Below are 21865 nucleotides of genomic sequence, written 5' to 3' on the forward strand. Positions count from 1 at the left end.
GTTTACTCTGCCACTAAGTTACAGTCAGGGTCTGTTTTCCTTAATATTGTTGCATTTGTATTTTTCATGTTTTGTCAAAATTCGACTGTTTATTTATTGTTTACTATTATGCCCTTTAGCTTAAAATGCTCCATCATTCCTTGTGTTTTGAATGTGGACCTCCAGGAGGGTGGGACCTCCGTGATGTCACTGCTACTGGAACCACTTCTGCCTTTATATTGAGGTCAGAGCAGGAAGGTCCCAGCAGTAGTTCATTGAGTTTGTTAGTTTGATTTTCTAGTTCTGTGTGATTTTTGTTTTGATTTTTAGTTTTAGATTTTTGGATTTAGTATTGTGACTTGTTTGCACTGAGATGCCTTTAAAAGCAATATCTTTGTGCTCATTTTTGCCTCTTTCGTCCCTTTTTTTTTTTAATCTATACATATAAAGGAGAGTTGGGATCCGCGAGACTGTGTTTGTGTGTTTGTAGAAGGATGGAGAGTTAAGGCAGGTGGGGCAGTCACGTGATCATCTCCCCTCCCATTCACATCATTTCATTCACTTCATTTCGCTCCGAGCTGAGCTCTGCTGAGCTCGGCAGCTGACGCGGTCTTGCTGTTCTTTTTCCTCAGTGTTTAGTCCTCTCTCCTTTACTGATTTACTGTTTACTAGACATAGTACTTACTGAATAGTATTTTTTCCTTTAGTGTTTCTACTTAGTGTTTCTTAGTGTTTAGTAGACGCGGTGTGCCAGTGTTCCCGGCGGTGTTACAGTTTACCCATTTCTATTTTTTATGTAGCATGTTCACGAATTAGTCATAGAGAAAATGTATATATTTTGGCTCCAGGAGGACAAACCAAAAATGTTGTATATAAAGAAGCTCTATAAGTCCCATGAAGATACATAATTATTCCAACTACAGCGACTGCGGTGAAGTGCACGTGGTCTGCTAGTCTCTAATGAATTCTTGTGTTTATGAAGATTATTCCTTCGACTTGTCTCATTTAGCCAGAGGTTATATGATTTCTCTCATTAACAGTACCATTTGTGCTTATTTTCAAGAATATCTTTCTGTCCTCCCCAGTCATCTGACGAGATCATTAGATTTAAAATGAATCTTAAAAGAGTTAAAAATTACATTAGGAGTCTATTTTTTCCATTATTTTCATATGTAGATTAGGCTAATATGCTATCATTTATGCTTATCTACTATTTTGGTAGGTAATATTTTAATAGTTTTTTTTTATCTATTTCTATTTTTTTCTTTTCTTGTTGCTTTTTGTAAAGCACATTAAGCTTCAACTTTTGTATGAAAATGCACTTTAGAAATAAATGTAGCTGTTGTTGACCTTTAAAACAATTCCCCTTTTTAGGCCTATAAGGGCCAAAGTCTGCCTGTGGTAGTTGAGGGTTGGTTGCCTGGGGTTAAGGCATATCTGGAAAGGTTGGCAAAAGTTCTAAATCTGCTCTGATGGATTTTTTGGAGGCTTCATATATTTTTCTTCCATTTTTGTGATTCTGTTTCTCCCCAATATTGTTTATAAAAAAAGCTTAAGGACTTATGACGTGCCTTGATATTGGAAAGAGGTAAACCAACCCCAGTGTGATTCAGATGGCCAGTCCTCCAATTTTGACTAGGTTCAAGCATTTTGGGACTATGCAATGTTGGTGTCATGTTTGATCAGAGATCATGGGCAGCATCGATTTTGGCATCAGCAGTTCTTTATGCCGAAACAGGAAGGAATTACATTTTTATCGTACATTGTAGCAAATGGTGAAAAAAATGTTCAACATAGTAAAATTTATGAATATGTCTCATTTCAAACCTTGCAAGAGTGCAATATAAAATGTATAACTTTATTAATTCACGGTAACTCAGAGCCAGCCTACACCTATTCTGTAATACACCATATGGCCAAGCGTATGTGGACGCCCTTCCAAATTATTAAGTTCAGGTGCTTCATTGTTAAGAGGTGCATAAAATCAGCACACAGCCATGCAATCTCTGCTGACATACATTGGCAGTAGAATGTGACATACTGAAGAGCTGAGTGACTTTAAACATGGCAGGGGTATTGGAAACATGTAAACCAAACCCAGTGTGATTCAAGCAGCAAGTCCTTTGATTTTGACCAGTTTGGTCTTGGGATGCTGACTTTGCCACAAGCATGGCACAACTTCAGTTGCTATGGTGGATGGTCCTAGAAGTCATGCGTTTGAAGTCACCAGCATGACACTTTAAAAACTGGTGCCATAGATCTATCATCATCTGAGTCTGTGGATAAACACAGAAAATCCTGTGTGTGTGTGTGATGGTTTAGTTATTGTTTTTTGAAATCCACTGGTTTACCCATTTTAGGTTTTGTGTTTACAGACTGAGAATTTGAGTTACTGTTTAAATACTAATGAAGGCCATGACTGACTCTTGCTTATGGACTTCCTGGATGATTTGGATGTTTCTTCTCCTGGTCACTGCCAGCACACTTTGCCTGTCCTGGTGCTACTTTGCCAATGTATCAACTTTACAGGCTGAAATGCATTTCATTCTATCCATATGACTGATATTGTTTTTTCCATTTTTAAGTAATACATATTAGCTGGTTGGAAAATGACTGACTGACTAACATATTAGAGGATTGTGGATAGCTGGAGCTTAGATGGCAGTATAATGTGTTCAAAGGAGGATTCTATCAAAAAATATGGTCAAGCACTTATGGAATTGTGTTCTTGACAATTCACTTTTAAAACAGCTAAAATAAAATTTGAAGAAGATAGCATGTTGAGAAAGTGCACACTTCTAAAATGTAGCACTCATAATGGAAAAATATGGAAGAGCTTAAAATGAGACAAGGCTGGATGTGCTCCACATTTTCAAGATACATGAACCAGCTCCAGACAGAGTGGCCATGTTCTGAGGCAAAATGAAAACCGGCTTGCCATTTTCAGAGGGATATGTCACCTCTGGCACTGTCCTTCAAGGCTTCACTAGACAATCATCTATTATAGGGACCCTGAAGGGCAAAACATGAACAAAAAATGGAAACACAAATAATAAAAAAAAAGATAAAATAGAAAACAAAAATCTATTTATTTTGATTGAATTTTCTTTTTTTTTTGTTACTGTCTTGTTCTTTGGGGCCACTGTCATTTATATCAGCGTTTCTCAACCTTTAAGTATTTGCGACCCGAGTTTTCATAACAGTTTTAATCGTGCTCCCCTAAGGTTTTTTTGAAAGGAGCCCAATAATGCCAATTTGTTCTTTTTTAATTAATGATGTATTATAGATTTTATTATACCTACTTATCTTTTATCGACATTTATCCAACTCTATATTTATTTTTCTAGTATCAGAATGTAGTTTAAGTTAATTTGTTTTGGCTTCAATAGATGTATTTTTAATATTTTCGATTCATGTTTTATATTGAAAAAAGAATACAAAGCAGACTCACCCAAAACGTGTCTCTTTTCGCCGGAGTCGAGCGATGTAGACGGCCACCAGTATGGCGCAGGCAATGGCTCCAGAAATTGCTACAACGACGTACCACCAGTGCCAAGAAAAGTGTCTTGCATCTGGATAAAAGATCAAAAGAGAACAATGCATGAGATAACAAATGTAAAAAAAGGGTTTTTTAAAGCACACATAACTTAGGAATACGTATGAATGATCTGAGCTGGACATTTTGACAATACTGATTTATATTTTATGATATGAAATATGCTTCTTTGATTTTTTACGCAACATTTAGGGGTTATGTAGGATCAGTTACACAGGGTGCAAAGTGGAAAATTACCTTGTACAGGTGTCTGCCCATCCCAAGGCACACTCCCACACATTCCTGCACATCTGCAATACTGCTTATGGTTTATAAAGCCTTAAATAATCTCGCTCCATCTTATATATCGGAATGTCTGACACATTATATTCCAAATCGTAACCTTAGATCTTCAAATGAGTGTCTCCTTAGAATTCCAAAAGCTAAACTTAAAAGAAGTGGTGAGGCGGCCTTCTGCTGATATGCACCTAAAATCTGGAATAGCCTGCCAATAGGAATTCGCCAGGCTGATACAGTAGAGCACTTTAAAACACTGCTGAAAACACATTACTTTAACATGGCCTTCTCATAACTTCACTTTAACTAAATCCTGATACTCTGTATGTTCAATTCATCATAATAACTATTCACAGTGGCTCTAAAATCCGTACTGACCCCAACTCTCTCTTCTGTTTCTTTTTCCGGTTTCTTTGTGGTGGCGACCTGCGCCACCTCCACCTACTCAAAGCATCATGATGCTCCAACATTGATGGACTGAAAGCCAGAAGTCTACGTGACCATCATCATCAGGTCCTTCCATGAAAACCCTAAATACAAAGAGGACTGTTTGACTAATGTTAGGTAGATTGCCCAGAGAGGACGGGGCGGTCTCGTGGTCTGGAACCCCTACAGATTTTATTTTTTTTTTCTCCAGCTCTTGGAGTTTTTTTGCTTTGTTTTTTCTGTCCACCCTGGCCATCGGACCTTACTTATTCTATGTTAATTAATGTTGACTTATGTTTATTTTTTATTGTGTCTTCTATTTTTCTATTCATTTTGTGAAGCACTTTGAGCTACATTTTTTTGTATGAATATGTGCTATATAAATAAATGTTGATTGATTGATTGATTGATTGATCTACCCTGGGACCAGCAAGCTGCCATGAACTGCATTGGGACAAGTGTCCTATTCATGCCAAAATTATTCTTTTGTTCTAATTGCACTCTGATTGGTATGTACTTATCATGTGATTATTCACCAATTTAATTCTGGTCATTGTAACATCTCATTCCCTGACTGGTTGCCTTCACAAATGAAAAACATTTTCCAACATAGTGGACATCGAGGAGTTGCTTTTGATGTTGCTTCTGTGTATGCATCTAAATTATGTTTTATACAGTTTGAAAGCTGGTAACATGTGCAAAAGACAAATCATTTCAACTCGAGATATATATACATAAATCCAGTGGCCAGCAATGTTACCATCCCCTTCAAGGATTTGTCTGACGATGTGTGCCTGCCTAGTGTAGGCAAACCTCTATGTCATTTGCATTTTCAGTCATTTTAATGTGGACTGAGATACTTTCACAAACAATGCGAAAAAAAAAACTAGTGTGGATTGAAGTTGTTTTCTTTTAAAAACACCAATAACCTAACCTGCATGTTTTTAGGGATTTGAGGAAAAATTTAAATATCCAGAGAAAACTCCAGGCAGACACCAGAAAGGAATGATAATGCAGCATTAAATCCCATTGAAACTGAAGCAGCAAATCAACATAATAGACAAAAAAATGACATAAAAATGCATTTCACTCTATACCCCTGTTTGTGTCTATGTGACAAATAAAATCTAAATCATCTAACGTCATATTGATATTGTAACAGGCTTCCTCCATGTGTTAGCCAGGCTGTGAGTCTGAACTCACATCCTTACGATTCTCTGTTATCTTGCAGATCAGATTAATAGGCAACTTCTACTCCTCAGCCTAGTGACCCCTCCATAGTTCTAGGAGGCTGTTACTAAGTGGAGGGCGGCACGGTGGCGCAGTGGTAGCGCTGCTGCCTCGCAGTTAGGAGACCTGGGTTCGCTTCCCGAGTCCTCCCTGCGTGGAGTTTCCATGTTCTCCGTGTGTCTGCGTGGGTTTCCTCCGGGCGCTCCGGTTTCCTCCCACAATCCAAAGACATGCAGGTTAGGTGGATTGGTGATTCTAAATTGGCCCTAGTGTGTGCTTGGTGTGTTTGTGTGTGTCCTGCGGTGGGTTGGCACCCTGTGGTGGGTTGGTTCCTGCCTTGTGCCCTGTGTTGGCTGGGATTGGCTCCAGCAGACCCCCGTGACCCTATTTGGATTTAGCGGGTTAGAAAATGGATGTTACTAAGTGTGTTTTTGAATTTAGTTTTAAAGTCACAGGCTCTGTCAACTCCACAATATTTTGAAGGATTAGGTGAATAAGCTGCCATGAACTACATTGGGCCAAGTGTCCTATTCTTGACAAAAGTATTCTTGTGTTCTAATTGAACTCTGATTGGTTTGTACTTATCATGTGACTCTTCACCAATTGAATTGTGGTCATTGCAACATCTCATTCCCTGACTTATTGCCCTTCACAAATGAAAAACATTTTCCAACATGGGGGACAGAGAAGAGTTGATTTTGATGCTGCTTCTCTGTATGCTTCTAAATTATGTTTTATACAGTCTGAATGCTGCCTACATGTGCAAAAGACAAATCATTTACCACTCATCTATAGAAGTGCAATAAATCCAGTGGCTGGCAGTGTTACCATCACCTTCAAGGATTGGTCTGACAATGTGTGCCTGCCTAGTGTAGGCAAATCTCTAGGTTGTTTTCATTTAAAAACACAGAAAACGTAGTAGTGTGGACATAGCCTAAATGTGATTGGCAGAGATACTGTCTAGGTGGATTGGAAATGTTAAATTGGCCCTAATGTGTCTTTGTGTGAGTGTGTCCTCCGTATGATGGTCTGCTCCTGTCTTGTACCCAATGCTTGTTGGGATGGTGTCCCACCCTATCCTGGATAAGCGGGTTCGGAAGATGGATTGATGGATGGATGTTACAATTTTCTCTTTAAATGTTTTGATAACTAGGATGTAACAGTAGTAACCAAACAGGCCTGTGCTGGCAGTTTTTCCCTGGACGCACACATTCACACACCTCACTTTTCTTGGGTTGTACTGAGTTGCTACTTAGCCTAAAATTCATATATTTGAGATTTAATGGAAAGTGTGGAATGTGCATATGGAGGTGGAGAAGAACTCTAAATAAAGGCTGCAAATTGTACCAAGTTGTGCTAGCATGTTGTTCTTACAAACAGCTGTCCATTCTTCTGTGTCCATTTCAAGGTGGCATGATGTGGCTGGTGGTGTGGCACCTTTGTGATGGATGAGTTACCAGTGTATCACAGTACTACACAGAAACACAATATCACTCAGCGCCAGCCTACCTAGAGTTATCACTGAAACTAATAGTCTCAGGCATGGCAGGTAGAGTTCCTAGAGAGGCCAGGGATCAAACCCAGGAACCAAGCTAACCCACCATCTGCAATGAGGGTTTACAATATTTGACTGTCTGTAAGCCATGTTCTCTTATGAACTTGTGTAGAGATGCTTTATTTTCAGATGCCTTGTTTAAACAAAAAAGGGTTCTCTGTTTCAAAAGTAAGGCAGACTATGGGCAGACTGTGCACTTCAGCCTTCTATGTAAACAGCACCCCTGGCAGGCGCTCCAGTTTGACACAGCTGCACAGATGTGGTTAGTCTGGGATTTGGGTGGAGTGGCGATGTGGGCCGCTATTACATAAAGATGCAACCGTTTTAAGAGGTTTGGAAACAAATGTCTGACAAACTCTCGTATTATATTGCAGTGAGAGTCAATTAGTGGAAGACATGGTTTCCAACATCTGTTCAAAAAGGAAGCATCAGCACTACCAGCTTATATGATACATGCAACTCGAAACTGTCTATTAATTTAAAAAAAGGCCCAAACTGCCTAGATCTCATGTTTATGAACAAAGTGTCTTTGACTATCGCCTCAGCTGAAAATGTAAAATGATTCCCTGCTCTGGAGATGCATTCGTCACTGAAAATCACTGACTTTACAATGTGTTTTTGATTGAGGAAGTTGACACAATCTGTTAACTTGTGCTGATAACTGCATGTGGTGGAAACACATTTGCTCTGATGTAAAAATCGAATATATATGTAATACAAGTCAATGCAAACATGTGCCATTAATTACCGTTCTGTGAAAAAAGATCAAATGAAACCTAGAGTAGCTATAAAGAGGAATATTTTGTTTTCTTAAATTACACAAAGATAAAAATATAAAGACTAAAGTTCTCTTTCTCCCCCTGATGATTGAGGTCTGCTTGGTGTCCAGCGTGATCACCTTACTGCTTTTATAAAGGGGGACAAGGTTTGGGTATGCACAGAAAGTCAATGGTGATCAGGACGAAGAAGACCCTGTCAGTGTTGTGGTGCAAATCTTAGTGACAGGCCCATGACCCGGGCTCAGCTCTGACTTTTAATTCCAAACTACCTGAGTGTGAGTGTGTTTGAGAGGACCCTCAGATGGACCAGCTCCAGGGTTAGTTAGCTTTGCCAAACTACAACCATCGCATCAATGTAAAAAGTGAGTACAATGTGCACTAATGTGTCAGTCCTTACGAGAGCCTGGGGTTCAGTTAAATAAAAAATAAATATTTAGAGCTGTTCCCGGGTATGAATCAGCCAACAAAATACACCCAGTCATCTCGTGTGAAGAGCACATGCGTGATGGATCAAAACCCAATATGAAAATACAGCTGGCAATAATGTGAACAGACGGAATAGTAACAACAACATCTGCAAATATTTATTGGCTGTACAATAAAACTGAAAAGAGATAACAATTCATAAATATTATTTTAAGATAGATTTAGCAAATACAGAATCTCTTGACAATTGCCAATGCATCTATAAACCCTTGATGCATATTTTTAAGACGTCACTGCACACTGAAATTCTGAAGGACTGGAAAATGGCTAATATTATCCCGTTATATAAAAAGGGTGGCCAGGCAGAACCAAGCAACTATAGGCCAGTAAGCTTAACGTGCATCACAGGAAAATTAATGGAAGGAATTATTAAGGATAAGCAACACAAGTACAGAAATTATTCTGAACAGTAAGCATGGGTTTTACTAACATGCTGGAATTCTATGAGGAGGCAACAAAAGGATACAACCAGAGTAGAGCTTATGAGATTATTTATCTGAACTTTCAGAAAGCATTTGGTGCCACGTGAGAGGGTGGGCATCAAACTAAAAGAAGAGGGAGTTCAGGGTATTATGTGTAGTTGGGTGCAAAATTGGCTAAGACACAGGAAGCAGAGTGCTATGACGTGAGGATCCTTATCAGAATTGGGTGACGTTAAGAGTGTTCCACAGGGGTCAATGCTGGGGCGGCTGCAATTTTCAATATATATAAATGGTTTGGACAGGAATATAAGTAACAAGCTGGTTAAGTTTGTAGATGGTACCACGCTAGGTGGATTGGCAGATAATCTAAAATCCATTGAATCATTACAAAGGGACTCAAACAGAACACAGAATTGGGCAGATTTGTGGCTTATGAAATTTAATGTCAGTAAATGTAAAGTATTACACATAGGAAGAAAAAATGTTAGGTTTGAAGACAAAATGCGTGGTCCTAAAAATGAAAGTACATCTTATGAGAAGGATTTAGGAGTCATAGTGGACTAGTGGAAGCTGCTAAGATGTTCAACAGAATGTGAGGTTATATAACGCCCTGATGTGTGGAGTTCAAGTCCAAGGAGGTTATGCTTAAGCTTTATAACACACTGGTGAAGCCTCGTCTGGAGTACTGGGTGTAGTTTTGGTCTCCAGGCTACAAAAAAGGACATAGCAGTGCTGAAAAAAGTCCAGAAAAGAGCAACTAGGCTGATTCCAGGGCTACAGAAGATGAGTTATGAGAAAAGATTAAAAGAGCTGAGCTTTTTCAGTTTAAATGAAAGGAGATTAATAGGAGACCTGATTGAAGTGTTCGAAATTATGAAGGGAATTTGTACAGTGAATCAAAACTGTTATTTTAAAATGAGTTCAATAAGAACATGGGGACACAAAAATTAGGGAGTTTTTCATTACACAGACAACCATGGACACATGGAATAAGTTACCAAGTAGTATGGTAGACAGAAAGACTTTAGGGAATTTCAAAACTCGACTTGATGTTATTATGGAAGAATCAAGTTTATAGGACTGGTAAGCTTTGTTGGGTTGAATGGCATATATGTCTAGATTGTTGTAATGTTCTAATGTCAGTCATTACTAGAGCTTGGGGATTCATTCATTAAGGAAAAATATTTAGAAGAAATCCTGGGTAGACAATCAGCCAACAAAATGCATCCAATCATCTCATGGGAAGAACACATGTGTGATGGACCTGCCTTAGGAGTTCCTAGATGGAACCTAATGTCAAAATGCAGCTGTCTATGCTTTCACAGACTTTATAATAACAATAACATCTGTAAGTATTTGTTGGCTATACAGTAAAATGGCTAAGAGATAACAATTCTTCAAAATTATTTTAAGATAGATTCAGCAAAGGCAGAATCTTTGGACCTTTGTTGAATCTTGACCAATAAAAATAGTTTTACACAATAGTCAAGTGTTAGTCTGTCCTGGAGAATAAAATTGTTATTTTTTGAAACTGCAGCCTCTATTGTAAGTTTTTAAACTTTCTTCTAACAAACAATTATAAACTATAAAGTACCTAAACAACTTAAAAATGAATTTGATATTCGAGATATGACACTCTGAGCTCCTTTTCTATTTGAAGTTTGTTTCTATGACGAGCGGCGCCACTGCTGCTGCTTTTATAGTCGCGTATTTTCAATCCAGAAAGTTTGAGACGTATCGGTATCTGTCGCGAACATTCGGGTAACAGTCGATCAGGTGATATTGCGGTACGACTGCACCACATTGGCAGCGTAGCCAATATTGGCAACTTGAGTTAAATAATTTACTGCGTATTGGGTTATTTTCATGATACAACTAACAGCGGTATTATATTTGTCTGACGAAAATACGTTCGTCTCGCACAGATTGACTTCATTGGTGTCCTTGTTTACGAGATTTTTAAAAATTAAAATATATTTAATTGTTTCTTTACATAAAAAAATAATTAAATTATAAATAATGTATTCTTTGTTTTTGGGATTAGAACTACTACCAAAAGCCACACAAGGCAGTTATTAAAGCACTTTAAAAAAAATAAATTGCAAACATTTCATCGAAGTTAGCCAAACACGTGCAAATTTTATGGAAGTAAACATGATATGATACCGCGACACCGCACGAATATCATACCTTTGTTAGTTGTATCATGGGTTATTCTATCTTATATTATGCAGGGGGCACAGAATTATTCCAGGTAGAAAAGGGGGGTGGTGCGAAATACGAAAGTTTGAGAACCGCTGGTCTAGGTTATTCTCAGGGACAAAGGTAACCTTAGATCTAGGCTATATCCAGGGACATCCGTGTGTTCGTGCCATATCTAGTAATGCCCTTTGTGGGGTACTGCACAGCGATAAGCTGTGTAAGTATCACTTGTAATTCATGTTTGTGTTGGTAAAGTCTGTGCGTGCCTTTTTGTATGTGTGAAGTTTGCACTAACCCAATAACAAATTTGGTGAGTCCCAATCATGCAGTGCTAATACTTTGTACATAGTCAAATTTGGTAGATAAACACTATTGACAATAATTCAAAATATATTCTAATATTTCTTTCTGTTTAATTATGTTTCTTCTTCTTAATTAAGATCTTTAAGATAATCATTACAAAAGATAAAGTATATGCATTTATCTCTATGTCATTCCATTCATTTTTCAAACCACTTAATCCAGTTCAGAGTGGTGGTGGCCAAAGCAGAACCAACCCTTGGTTGTGCATATGTGTGTTTTCATTTTGGCCACTTTATGAGGTCCACCCACTCATTAATGCACCTAGCTTGCTCCCAAAAGAGCCAATCAAGTGCCTGAAACTCAGTCTACCAGGGTAAGTGAATAATTATTGACACTTTTGAGATAAGTTTGTTTGGGTTGGCTGTACAGCTTTCTCCTGCACACATGTGGAAAGATGGTGCATCTGAGGTCATAGTAGTGAAGTTTTGACTTTGATCAGTAAGCTTCTCTTGCTGTTTTCTAGGAATTAACATGGCTGCTCTCCTTCTCTGTTTGCACCAAAGAAGAGCAACATGCAGGATTGAAGGCGTACTGGGGTCGAAATCCTCATTGGTTCATGAGATTCATGGTATGGACTTGCTCAATGTTGTCATCTGTAGTGATCGTGGACAGGCCTCCTGCTTCTTCTTCATGGTTAACGCATGTCTAACCATTTTTGAACTTCTCAATCCAATTGTAAACACACCACCATGGTCTCCATATTGAGCAGAAACTCTTCCATGAGTTTTGGCCCTTGTTACCTTGTTTCCAAACATGTGCACAGAAAGTTTTAAGCCGGTCCCAAAATATTATTATAATATTGTGAATAATTATTGTGTTATCCTCACATATAAAGTGCACACAAAGTAGCATAGTGAGTAGTAGCTCTAACTCATGGATCAAGTGTCCTGAGTTCAAACAATACACCTGACTGTTGTCTGTTTGGAACCAGCCTGTTTTTGAGGGTGGTATCCCAGTTTTCCTTCCCATAACCTCTAAGACAAGTTGGCCAGTTGAAATGGTGATTGTACACTGGCTGATGTGTGACAGCAGGTGCGGTTTTGTGTGTATGTGTGTGTGTCCAGTGATTGGTTGGCACCCTATCTGAAGTGGTTTGCTATCTTGAGGTCAGTGCTGCCAGGACAGGCTTTGGGCTGCCATGGCCTTGGACACGATTCATCAGGTTTTATGTTAGTTTATTCCATCACCTGCACGAGGAGCTACATCAATGCCAGAGTTCATGCTATATAATTTTAGAATGAAAAAAGATTTTACATTTTTTGCAGGAATACTGCAGATATTGAAGATCATTTTAAATGTTAGATTACACTTGAGGCAGGCGGCCGGGTCCCAGGTCCCATGCCCGGCTGGGACGCCCCTTCTACATATGTTCTGGGGGAGCAGCCGTGGACATCTTACTACCTTCCCCAGGAAGCTTGGAGGCAGCCTCCCTGGCTTACGATGGTGCCTCAGTTTCCCGCAGGGTTTCATGGGAGATGGAGTTCTCCACAACCCTGTGGTGATCTGGGTTGGCCACCAGGGGGTGCTGCATGGATCCCGGAGCCCACATGGACATCTCTACAGCCCCGCCCGGAAGTGCAATTCGGCACAGGTGATCAAGCACATGGAGCATTTCTGGGTGGGCTATAAAAAGGGCCGGCCACCACCACTCAAAGAGCCAGAATTGGGAGGAAGAGGACGAGGTCACCTGGGAGGAGTGGTGGTGCCAGAGGAAGGATTGCTGTATTGGTTTTCCTATTTAAATGCTTTTGGGACTGTTTTGGGCTGCTGGGACATGGGGAAGACATGCCCCACGGTTGAAGAGAAAATAAAAGCCTGTGTTGTTGTTACACGTGTCTCTGCGTAGTCTGTGCCGGGTCAAGGCGCTATATAGCGCCTTACACACACTAAACATATCAAAACTCATTTACAGCTACGAAAGAACAAAATAAGAAAAAGACAATTCTTAATTTATTGGACAATGCAATTAAAGATTTCTTGACAGCAATGGGTAAAGGAAAAAAATTATAAAGATTATGTATTATGATTTACCTTCTGATATGACTTCCTGAGCCTCTGAAATGAGAAAAAAAAAACCAAAGTAAGTTACTATTGCATTTTATTAAGACACATCAATACTCAAAATAGTCATTAACCGCACTTTCAGTGGCGGTGAGGCAGACTTAGCACACTCACTTGGTTCATTGAGAATGAGAATGACTGCTTCACTCCATGGGCCATCACCAGCTCCGGTGTATGCGCTGACCCTCACAGAGAAGTTGGCAAAAGACAGTGTCAGGTTCACTGTTGTCTCATTGGTCAGTCCAACATCCAGCACTTCCTGAAAACCAAAGTCATCATCAGTGGATTTCTAGATATTTAAACAGAACACTTCACTTTTTCACTTTCTAGCTGCATAGTGGTAATGGGAAAGTTGACACTTCACAGCTTCAGAGTCACTATCTGTGAGTGCATTTTTTCCTTAATTTTCCTGGGAAGACTATTTTTTTCAAACATTATGAGAATCTACAGATGTACTAGAGACACTGAAGTATATGGACTGAAATCTCCTCCCAGATCATTTCCTTCCCAGTGCTGCAAATCTATCTAACATGCATGTCTTTAGAATATGAAATATCCAAATATCTGGGAAACACAGGAAGAACACAAAAACATTGATCAGGCCTGAAATTCAACTCAAGTCACTCCACATTAAAATGTGAACATTAAACTCAAACTGCTTTAAAGGGTGGGTTTATATATTAACATAAAAATACTACAAGGGGGAGTGATGTGATCTCTAATCTTTATATATACAGTATATATATATATATATATATATATATATATATATATATATATATATATATATATATATATATATATTTTTTCGTATGTAAGGATTTTAAATTTTTGGGTCAGAAATGGCGCCCTCCATAATGTTTGGGACAAAGACACATTTTTGTCTGATTTACTCCTCTGCTTCACAGTTTAAAATTACAAATCAAACAATTCAGACATTGTGAATGTGATGTCTGTCAAGTGCACATTGCAGATTTTCATTTATGGATATTTGCATACATTTCAGGCAGAGCAAGTAGAAATTACAACACTTTGTACACATGATCTCCAATTTCAGGGCACCATATTGTTTGTGACACCGCAATGGCAGGTCGCTTGACTCTTGCATGCAATGACTGCTTGAAGTCTGCAATTCATAGATGTCACCAGGTCTCTGCCAAAAAAACCTATAATGCAGCCATCTTCAACTCAATTGGATTTAGATAAAGTGATTGACTTGGCCATTCAAGAATTTTCCATCCTAGGTTCTGACAGGGTATCTGAGTTTGATGAATAAATTCTTCTTTCACTGTGAAAAAGAATACTAATTTTCACTCTTCTCAACTACTGAATCTCTGCTCTTGTTTTTTGACTCTGACTTTTGGATCTCGTTTTGGTTTTGACACTTGGTCATGTTGACTCTTGTCAACTGATTACATTTCTCCTGGTTATTTTCCATTTTTCTTTTACAGTCTCTTGCAAGTTAAAGTACAGGGAGAACTGAAGTAGTGAACTTCCTCAGATCAAAAGCATGTTTGGTTAGGTGTAGGCTTAGGGTTAGGGTCTCAAACAACATCACAATGCCTCTCTCTGTCTCTCCCTCTCAACAACAACAACAACATTTATTTATATTGCACATTTTCATACAAACAGTAGCTCAAAGTGCTTTACATATTAAAGAATAGAAAAATGAAAGACACAATTATAAAACAAAATAAATCAACATTAACATCGAATAAGAGTAAGGTTCAATGGCCAGGGGGGACAGAAAAAACAAAAAAAACTCCAGACGGCTGGAGAAAAAAAATAAAATCTGTAGGGATTCCAGACCTTGAGACCGCCCAGTCCCCTCTCAGCACTCACCCTTCTGACACACTTGTCTCCTTCTCTGAGGGAACCCATGTCATAGCTCCAGGAAATCACTCCCCATCAATATTTATGCATTTTAGATCTAATGTGTTTGATAAGCTTTTTAGCAACAAATTGTTAATTTTTCTTAAGAAGCACAATGTACTTGAAGGACTATGTGTCTCTGCTAAGGGATTCGCTCAGGGTAGCATGCCCTGTCTCTGCTGCTCATCCTCGAGTCCCAAACTCAATGATAGATCAATATCCTCAGCCAGTGCACGCACCTTGAAATTGAGAGAGGATGAACAATTGACAAGGACATGTTACCCTAAGCAAATTCCTCAGCAGAGGGACACCATCCTTTAAGAACATTGTGCTTCTAGAGATAAATGAAATATTCATCACACCCTACCTTTTCAAACACATTACGTTTAAAAAACCTACAAAAAGACTGGTGACATCTCCACTTGATTTCATTTGTCCTACCACGTGACTAATTATCTTCTCATAATTATTAGAGTGACTAATTACCCAGGTTCAACTTGTTCTCATCTCCTTTCTGTCATGATTGCATTATTTTATATTCTGTTATTCTTTTACCATCTTCTAGTACTTTTGATTTATTTAGACGTTTCGTATTAAGAAGAATTAATTTCTGTCACTACAAAGCCAGTGATGTGTTCACAGACATCCAAAGATTTGGATAAACTCCAGAACAAATATCAAATATTTTCTTTAGTTTTTTTACTTTTAAGGCTTAAAATTCTTCAATATTCATCTGATTTTAAATTTCGGATTATACATTGGGTGTGGTAAAAGATGTACAGTGCCTGTAAAAATATTTACTCCTTGAAATGTTTCATATTTTATTTTTCTTCTTCTTTTCTTTTTCTACAGCATCGGATTTAATTTGGTGTTTTGACATTGATCACCAGAAAAAGACTCTTTAATGTCAAAGTAAAAACAGATCACTGCACAGTGAAAAAATTTAATTAAAAATATCCATCCATTATCCAACCAGCTATATCCTAACTACAGGGTCACGGGGGTCTGCTGGAGCCAATCCTAGCCAACACAGGGCGCAAGGCAGGAAACAAACCACGGGCAGGGTACCAGCTCACCGCACAATTAAAAATATAAAACATAAAATAATTCACCTCATAATAGTCACTCCCTTCAGGTCAAAATTTAGTAGATACAACTTTGTCAGCTATGACAGCCTTAAGTCTGTGTGCTCAGGCCTCTGTCTCTATCAGCTATGTACATCTACCATTATCCTTGATTCGTCTTTCCACAACTGTTCAAGCTCTGAACGGGTGTCATGTTGACCGTGATTGGACAGTTTTTGTCAAGTCCAACCAGAAATTCCAAAAATGGATTGTGATCTCGACTCCAGAACATTCAAATTGTTGTTTTTAAGCTATTCTTGTGTAGCTTTGGCTTTCTACTACTTTAAATCATTGTCTTGCTGGAAAACAAATCTTCTCCCAAGGTGCACGTGTTTTGCAGACTGTATCAGGTATTCCTACAGGACTTCCCTCCCCTTACACCCATGCCTCCTGCAGAGAAGCATCCCCACAGCCTGATGTTGCCACCACAATGCTTCATGATGGGGATGATTTGTTTTTGATAATGTGCAGTGTAGCATGGCATTTAGCCTGATGGCCAGAATTCTCAGTTTTGGTCTCATTAGACCACAGAATCTTCTCCCAGCTCACTTCAAAGTCTTCTTTGTGCCATCTGGCAAACACACAGGGACCTGTCCTGCACGTTTGTTTCTGTTTGCCACTCTTCCATAAAGCTGTGACTGGTGAAGCACATGGCCACAGTTTTTGTCATGCAAAATATATCCAATAACAGGCACTGTAATGGCAATCCCTTATAGTTCTCAGGGGTCTCTTGGTGGCCTCCCTCATTCATCTCCTTCTTGTCAATCAGTTTCTGTGGATGGGCTGGTCTAGCAGATTTCCATGTCTTCATGATTGATTTAATCGGATATTCAGTGACTTGAATATTTTGTGGTCTTCATCCACTGACTCTTGCTTTTCAATTCACAAATCGCCTGGTGTGTCCTTTTGTCTTCTTTGCATAGGTTAGTCCACCATACTGACACTCGCCACGTTGGCCCTTCTACTTTCAGGTACCTTTACACTTCAATCAGCTGAAACCCCAGACAGGTGATCTCCATGGAATTAAGTCTGTGACTTCTAAAGTCAGTTGGCTGCACAACTGAGCGTTTAGGGGTGTCACTTATTGTGTTTATTATATTTGTAATTCATTTGGACTCCTGTGCAGAGATGTATTTTCACTTTAATATTAAAGAGCCTTTTATCTGTTGATCAGTGCCAAATAATTCAAATTAAATTATCAATGATTTAATACACATTGTAAAACAAATTGTAAACAAACTGTAAAAATTAAGTGTAAAAATGGTAAAATTTGAATTACCATACACACATGACAGAGCTGTTTTTGGTGTGACATGTTCAGTAAACTCTCTTCATGAATGGGTCTATGACGCCAGTGCCATAACACCCAGACATCACAACCCTTCAACTCTCAGCGAAACATAAACGGCAAGCTGGCAAGAGAAAGCCTGTCATGTGAACCTGCAACTGCTGGAGCTACATCCACCCGTAGAAGTACACTACTGTTTTTGTTAAATGCTTTGGAAGGATCTTAAAGCTCTGTTTTATTTCTTTTTTTCTTTTTGTAGCACTGTTATAAATAAATGGGACTCTCCGGGAGGCCCCAAAACTTTACAGTGTCTTGTCCCATTGTTCCCCACAGAATTTATGAATGGTTAACAAAGAACAAGAGGCTCACCATTGGAATCCATTGTCAGGTCTTTAGTCTCCCCAGTTTTGATCCCTGCTTTTGTTTTTTTTTTCTCATCTATCGGTCGCTGCCTCATAGCAATAACTGCTGTCACTCCACATCAGTACTTTTTGAAGAACATTTTATTATAGCAAGTGGCACAGTGATAGCACTGCTGCCTTGCAGTAAGGAAATCTGGGTTCGCTTCCCGGGTCCTTCCTGCGTGGAGTTTGCATGTTCTCCCCATATCTGCGTGGGTTTCTTCCCACAGTCCAAAGACATGCAGGTTAGGTGCATTGGTGATCCTAAATTTTGCCTAATGTGTGTGCCCTGCGGTGGGCTGCTGCTCTGCCTGGGATTTGTTCCTGCCTTGTGCCTTGTGCTGGCTGCGATTGGCTCCAGCAGACCTCCCGTGACCCTGTATTAGGATATAGCGGGTTGGAAAATGACTGACTGACTGATTTTATCATAGCCTGTCATTTTGGCCAATTTAGAGTTACTAATTTAATCCGACATGCTGCACTTTTGAATTATTTTGGTGCTTTGTGTGGAGGATCAGACTGTTTAGTCAACATAAACCCATAATTCCCTTTCAGTGTTGTTTCTTACCATTCTTGTACTGATAATCAATATTCCATTTACCTACATGAAGAACTTTAGATCTATTACCAGTAAAGCACTTCCAACTTCTTACTTAGTTTTGAAGTTTATTTACATCTTCTTTAATTGCTTTTGCTGCCTCCACTATATTTGCTTTTCCTCTAACTTTGCTATTATTCATACATTTTCTTGGTTAACTCATTAAATTTAAAACTATATCATTAATATACACCAACCTGTCCATGTTTACTGTAGTTAATTATGTGAGTCAAAGCCTCTAAAAAGAGCATTAGGCTTAAGGCAGGAAGCAGCCCTGAACGAGACACCCATCAGTCAGAAGACACGTTCTCACACACTCAACCACGAAAACCTTTTAAAGTGGTAAATAAATTTAACTTGTGTGCACTTGGGTTATGGAAGAAAAGCAGCATGGACTCAGGAAGAATGTGCAAAGTGCAGAGAGTGACAGGATTTGAACAAAAGATTCATTGTTAACAGTTATTAATAAAAATGGATAGCCTCAGCACAGGTCCACGAGGGACTGCCCCTTGTGAACTCTTCTACTCTTGTCATCTTATGTCTTATCATCCATGTTAAGGCGTAAGCTCAGGGATATACAGGTGAATATGTCTGGGGAGTCCTGGATAAAATTAAAAAAAAAATCTATCTATCTATCTATCTATCTATCTATCTATCTATCTATCTATCTATCTATCTATCTATCTATCTATCTATCTATCTATCTATCTATCTATCTATCTATCTATGCTCTTTTACTGTTTCCCATTACCTTTCCTACACTCCAGTTCCCTAAGTTATCACTGGCAAAACAAAAATTGAAACATGGGTACAAATCAGAACATACAACTTGACACTTAGGAAACCACCACCTCGTCTCACCAGGCACACTCATAAACAGTTACACAGGGAAAGAAGAAATTGGAAAAAAGGACTCAAATCTGGTTAAGATCAGAAGACGCCTAACTCCATGAACCTCATGGAGACAACCATGCAGTATGAAGCAAAACTGCAAACATTTGTAGATGGACTAAAAAGTGTGGCATTAGTAGATACACAGAACTCCAACCATTGAGAATATCCGGATGTAAACCTGGCTCCTTCCTCATCTTCACTCTTACCTCGGAGAAGTTGTCACCCTGGTAGGCCACCCGGTATCCTCTCAGAATTCCATTCACTGGTCCCGCAGGCTGACTCCACCACACCACAGCTATGGTGCCATTGACTTGAGTGGTGACATTAGCAGGAGGAGAATCTGGCACTGCAACACAAACCGGCGTACAAATGACTAACAAGCAACACATCGAGTAAGTAACATCTTTAATATCTCAAATGGTGAAAACCAAAGAAACATCTAAGTCTTCTTCAAACAAGTAACATCAGAGCCTTTACAGTTTTCATATTAAACTCTCTGATACCTTCTGCTACATTCTTTCATGAATAATATTAAACCACATTATGCACTGCATATACAGTAATAACTAATTAAAAACTGAGGAAATGCCAAAGGAATAGCATCCATTGTTTCTTCAGAAGCAATAAGAATATATTAATGCCATTGATAATCCATTAAACAGAGCAGAGATTGAATCTTAAACACATACATAACATGATGCACACTCTAGGGATGTCAAACTACATGACTGGTACGACAGGATAAGAGTGTATAAATGAAGGGTGGGTGCTGGAAATTTCTGAAAAAGTCAAGTAGTGTGACTGGAGCTTAATATGTTCTTTGAAACTATAGTTTAAAGATATTGGATGTGTGTGTGTTTGTGTGTCGCTTAACATGGTTGTCTATAATGTGAGTTAAGCCAAGAAGGATTTCGGACCTCTTTTATACTTCCTGTTGAGAACTGCATTATTACACATAGATCCTGTAATAGGATCTCTCTATTGTTATAAATCATGATATCCTGTGTAGGTGCCAAGGTATACCGAATGGCATCCCAACCAGGACAGAGGCTATAAGAGAAGGATTTGGATGGACAAGTGTTCCATCTTGGTTGGTTGTGGGTACCTTTCCTAGCCAGAAAGGACAGGGAGGAAATGTCTCTTGGGGCCATCTAATCCCTCACTACACCATGTGGCAGCATCCCCTATGTAGAGCTCTCATTTGTACACCAAGAGAGCATCTTGGGAATTGTAGTCTTGATGGACAGCCCTGTCGAGATACACGGGTGCCACCAGGGGGAGCTGTGGGGAGAGAATTCACACACTTTAAGGAGGTTCTGCATGACTCGGGAGTGCTTCCAGGGTGTATGTAATCGTATGGCATTGGAAGTACTCCTAAGTCTGGCACAAAAGAAACTGCTGGACCTCTTCCAGGTGAGTAGGAGTCGGGAGTTGGAGAGCAAGGCCTGCCTGAAGGAGTGGAGAGGAGAATTAATATGAGAGCTGTGCTTGTGAGTACCGCATATGCTTGTGTATAAGTCAGGTCTTGAAACCTGAAAAATCGATCACAAAATCAGACCCCGACTTATATGCCCGTTCAAAAATATTACACTTATTTTTTTTTTTTTTTACATCTTCTTGCTTCCTCCTATCTCGAGGCCAATTTCTCAGACACATCAAATTTTGTTGCAGCAGCACAGTTACTGTACCAATTTATTTTGCTACTTCAATGACTTTTAATTTAAAACCAGCTTCATGTTTTCTCCTGATCGAATGCTGTATTGTAGATATGGGATGCTCTTACGATAAAGGTGTATGAGGGTGTGAGATACAAAAAAAACACAAAACAGTGCAAACATCGCTTCAGAATAGTTCGGGCATTACCGTGTGGTCACGTAGGCATAATACATAGAAAAAAAGGCTGTGTGCTCGGTGGTTACACTCTCAGGTGGCCGTTAGCATATCATAATCTCTTGGACCGATAGTGCGAGTTTTCCGCATTCGAACTTATACGACCGACATTATAAAATACTGGAAATTATACATTAAAATCAAGTCCCAAATAATCCATGGGAGAACTTAAACGCGAGTAAATACGGCACTTGTTTTGAAGAAAAAACCTGAAAAAGGTACTTTGTGTAATAAAATTCACTATTTTAGAACCCTTGACTGTGTATGTGTACTTTTGGGTCACACCTCATATAAAAATTATTATTATATTTATTTATTTATTTATTTATTAGCTAAAAAACTCAACATTAAAGTGGTAGAAAATTGCATCAATCTGGAGTTAACTACTTAGTATTTTCATTAAAATGGCTTTTCAAAAGTACAGTAGTTGGATGATATACACTGTGTGCACAATTATTAGGCA

The 21865-nt window shown here is 38.9% G+C and overlaps 1 protein-coding gene across 3 annotated transcripts in view; it reads right to left on the reverse strand.

Moving 5' to 3' along the window:
- The window catches only part of LOC120538751 (tyrosine-protein kinase receptor UFO), a 227379-nt gene that overhangs the window by 34791 nt on the left and 170723 nt on the right, over window positions 1–21865 (reverse strand). For all 3 annotated transcript variants that reach the window (XM_039768203.1, XM_039768201.1, XM_039768204.1), the window contains exons 8-11: window positions 19719–19858; window positions 13450–13594; window positions 13306–13329; window positions 3431–3551 (exon numbers count right to left, since the gene is read on the reverse strand). In XM_039768203.1, the coding sequence (XP_039624137.1) occupies window positions 3431–3551; window positions 13306–13329; window positions 13450–13594; window positions 19719–19858 (430 nt within the window). The remainder of the gene's footprint in view (window positions 1–3430; window positions 3552–13305; window positions 13330–13449; window positions 13595–19718; window positions 19859–21865) is intronic.

This window comes from Polypterus senegalus, chromosome 11, assembly GCF_016835505.1.
Source record: "Polypterus senegalus isolate Bchr_013 chromosome 11, ASM1683550v1, whole genome shotgun sequence".
NCBI classification, from domain to species: domain Eukaryota; kingdom Metazoa; phylum Chordata; class Cladistia; order Polypteriformes; family Polypteridae; genus Polypterus; species Polypterus senegalus.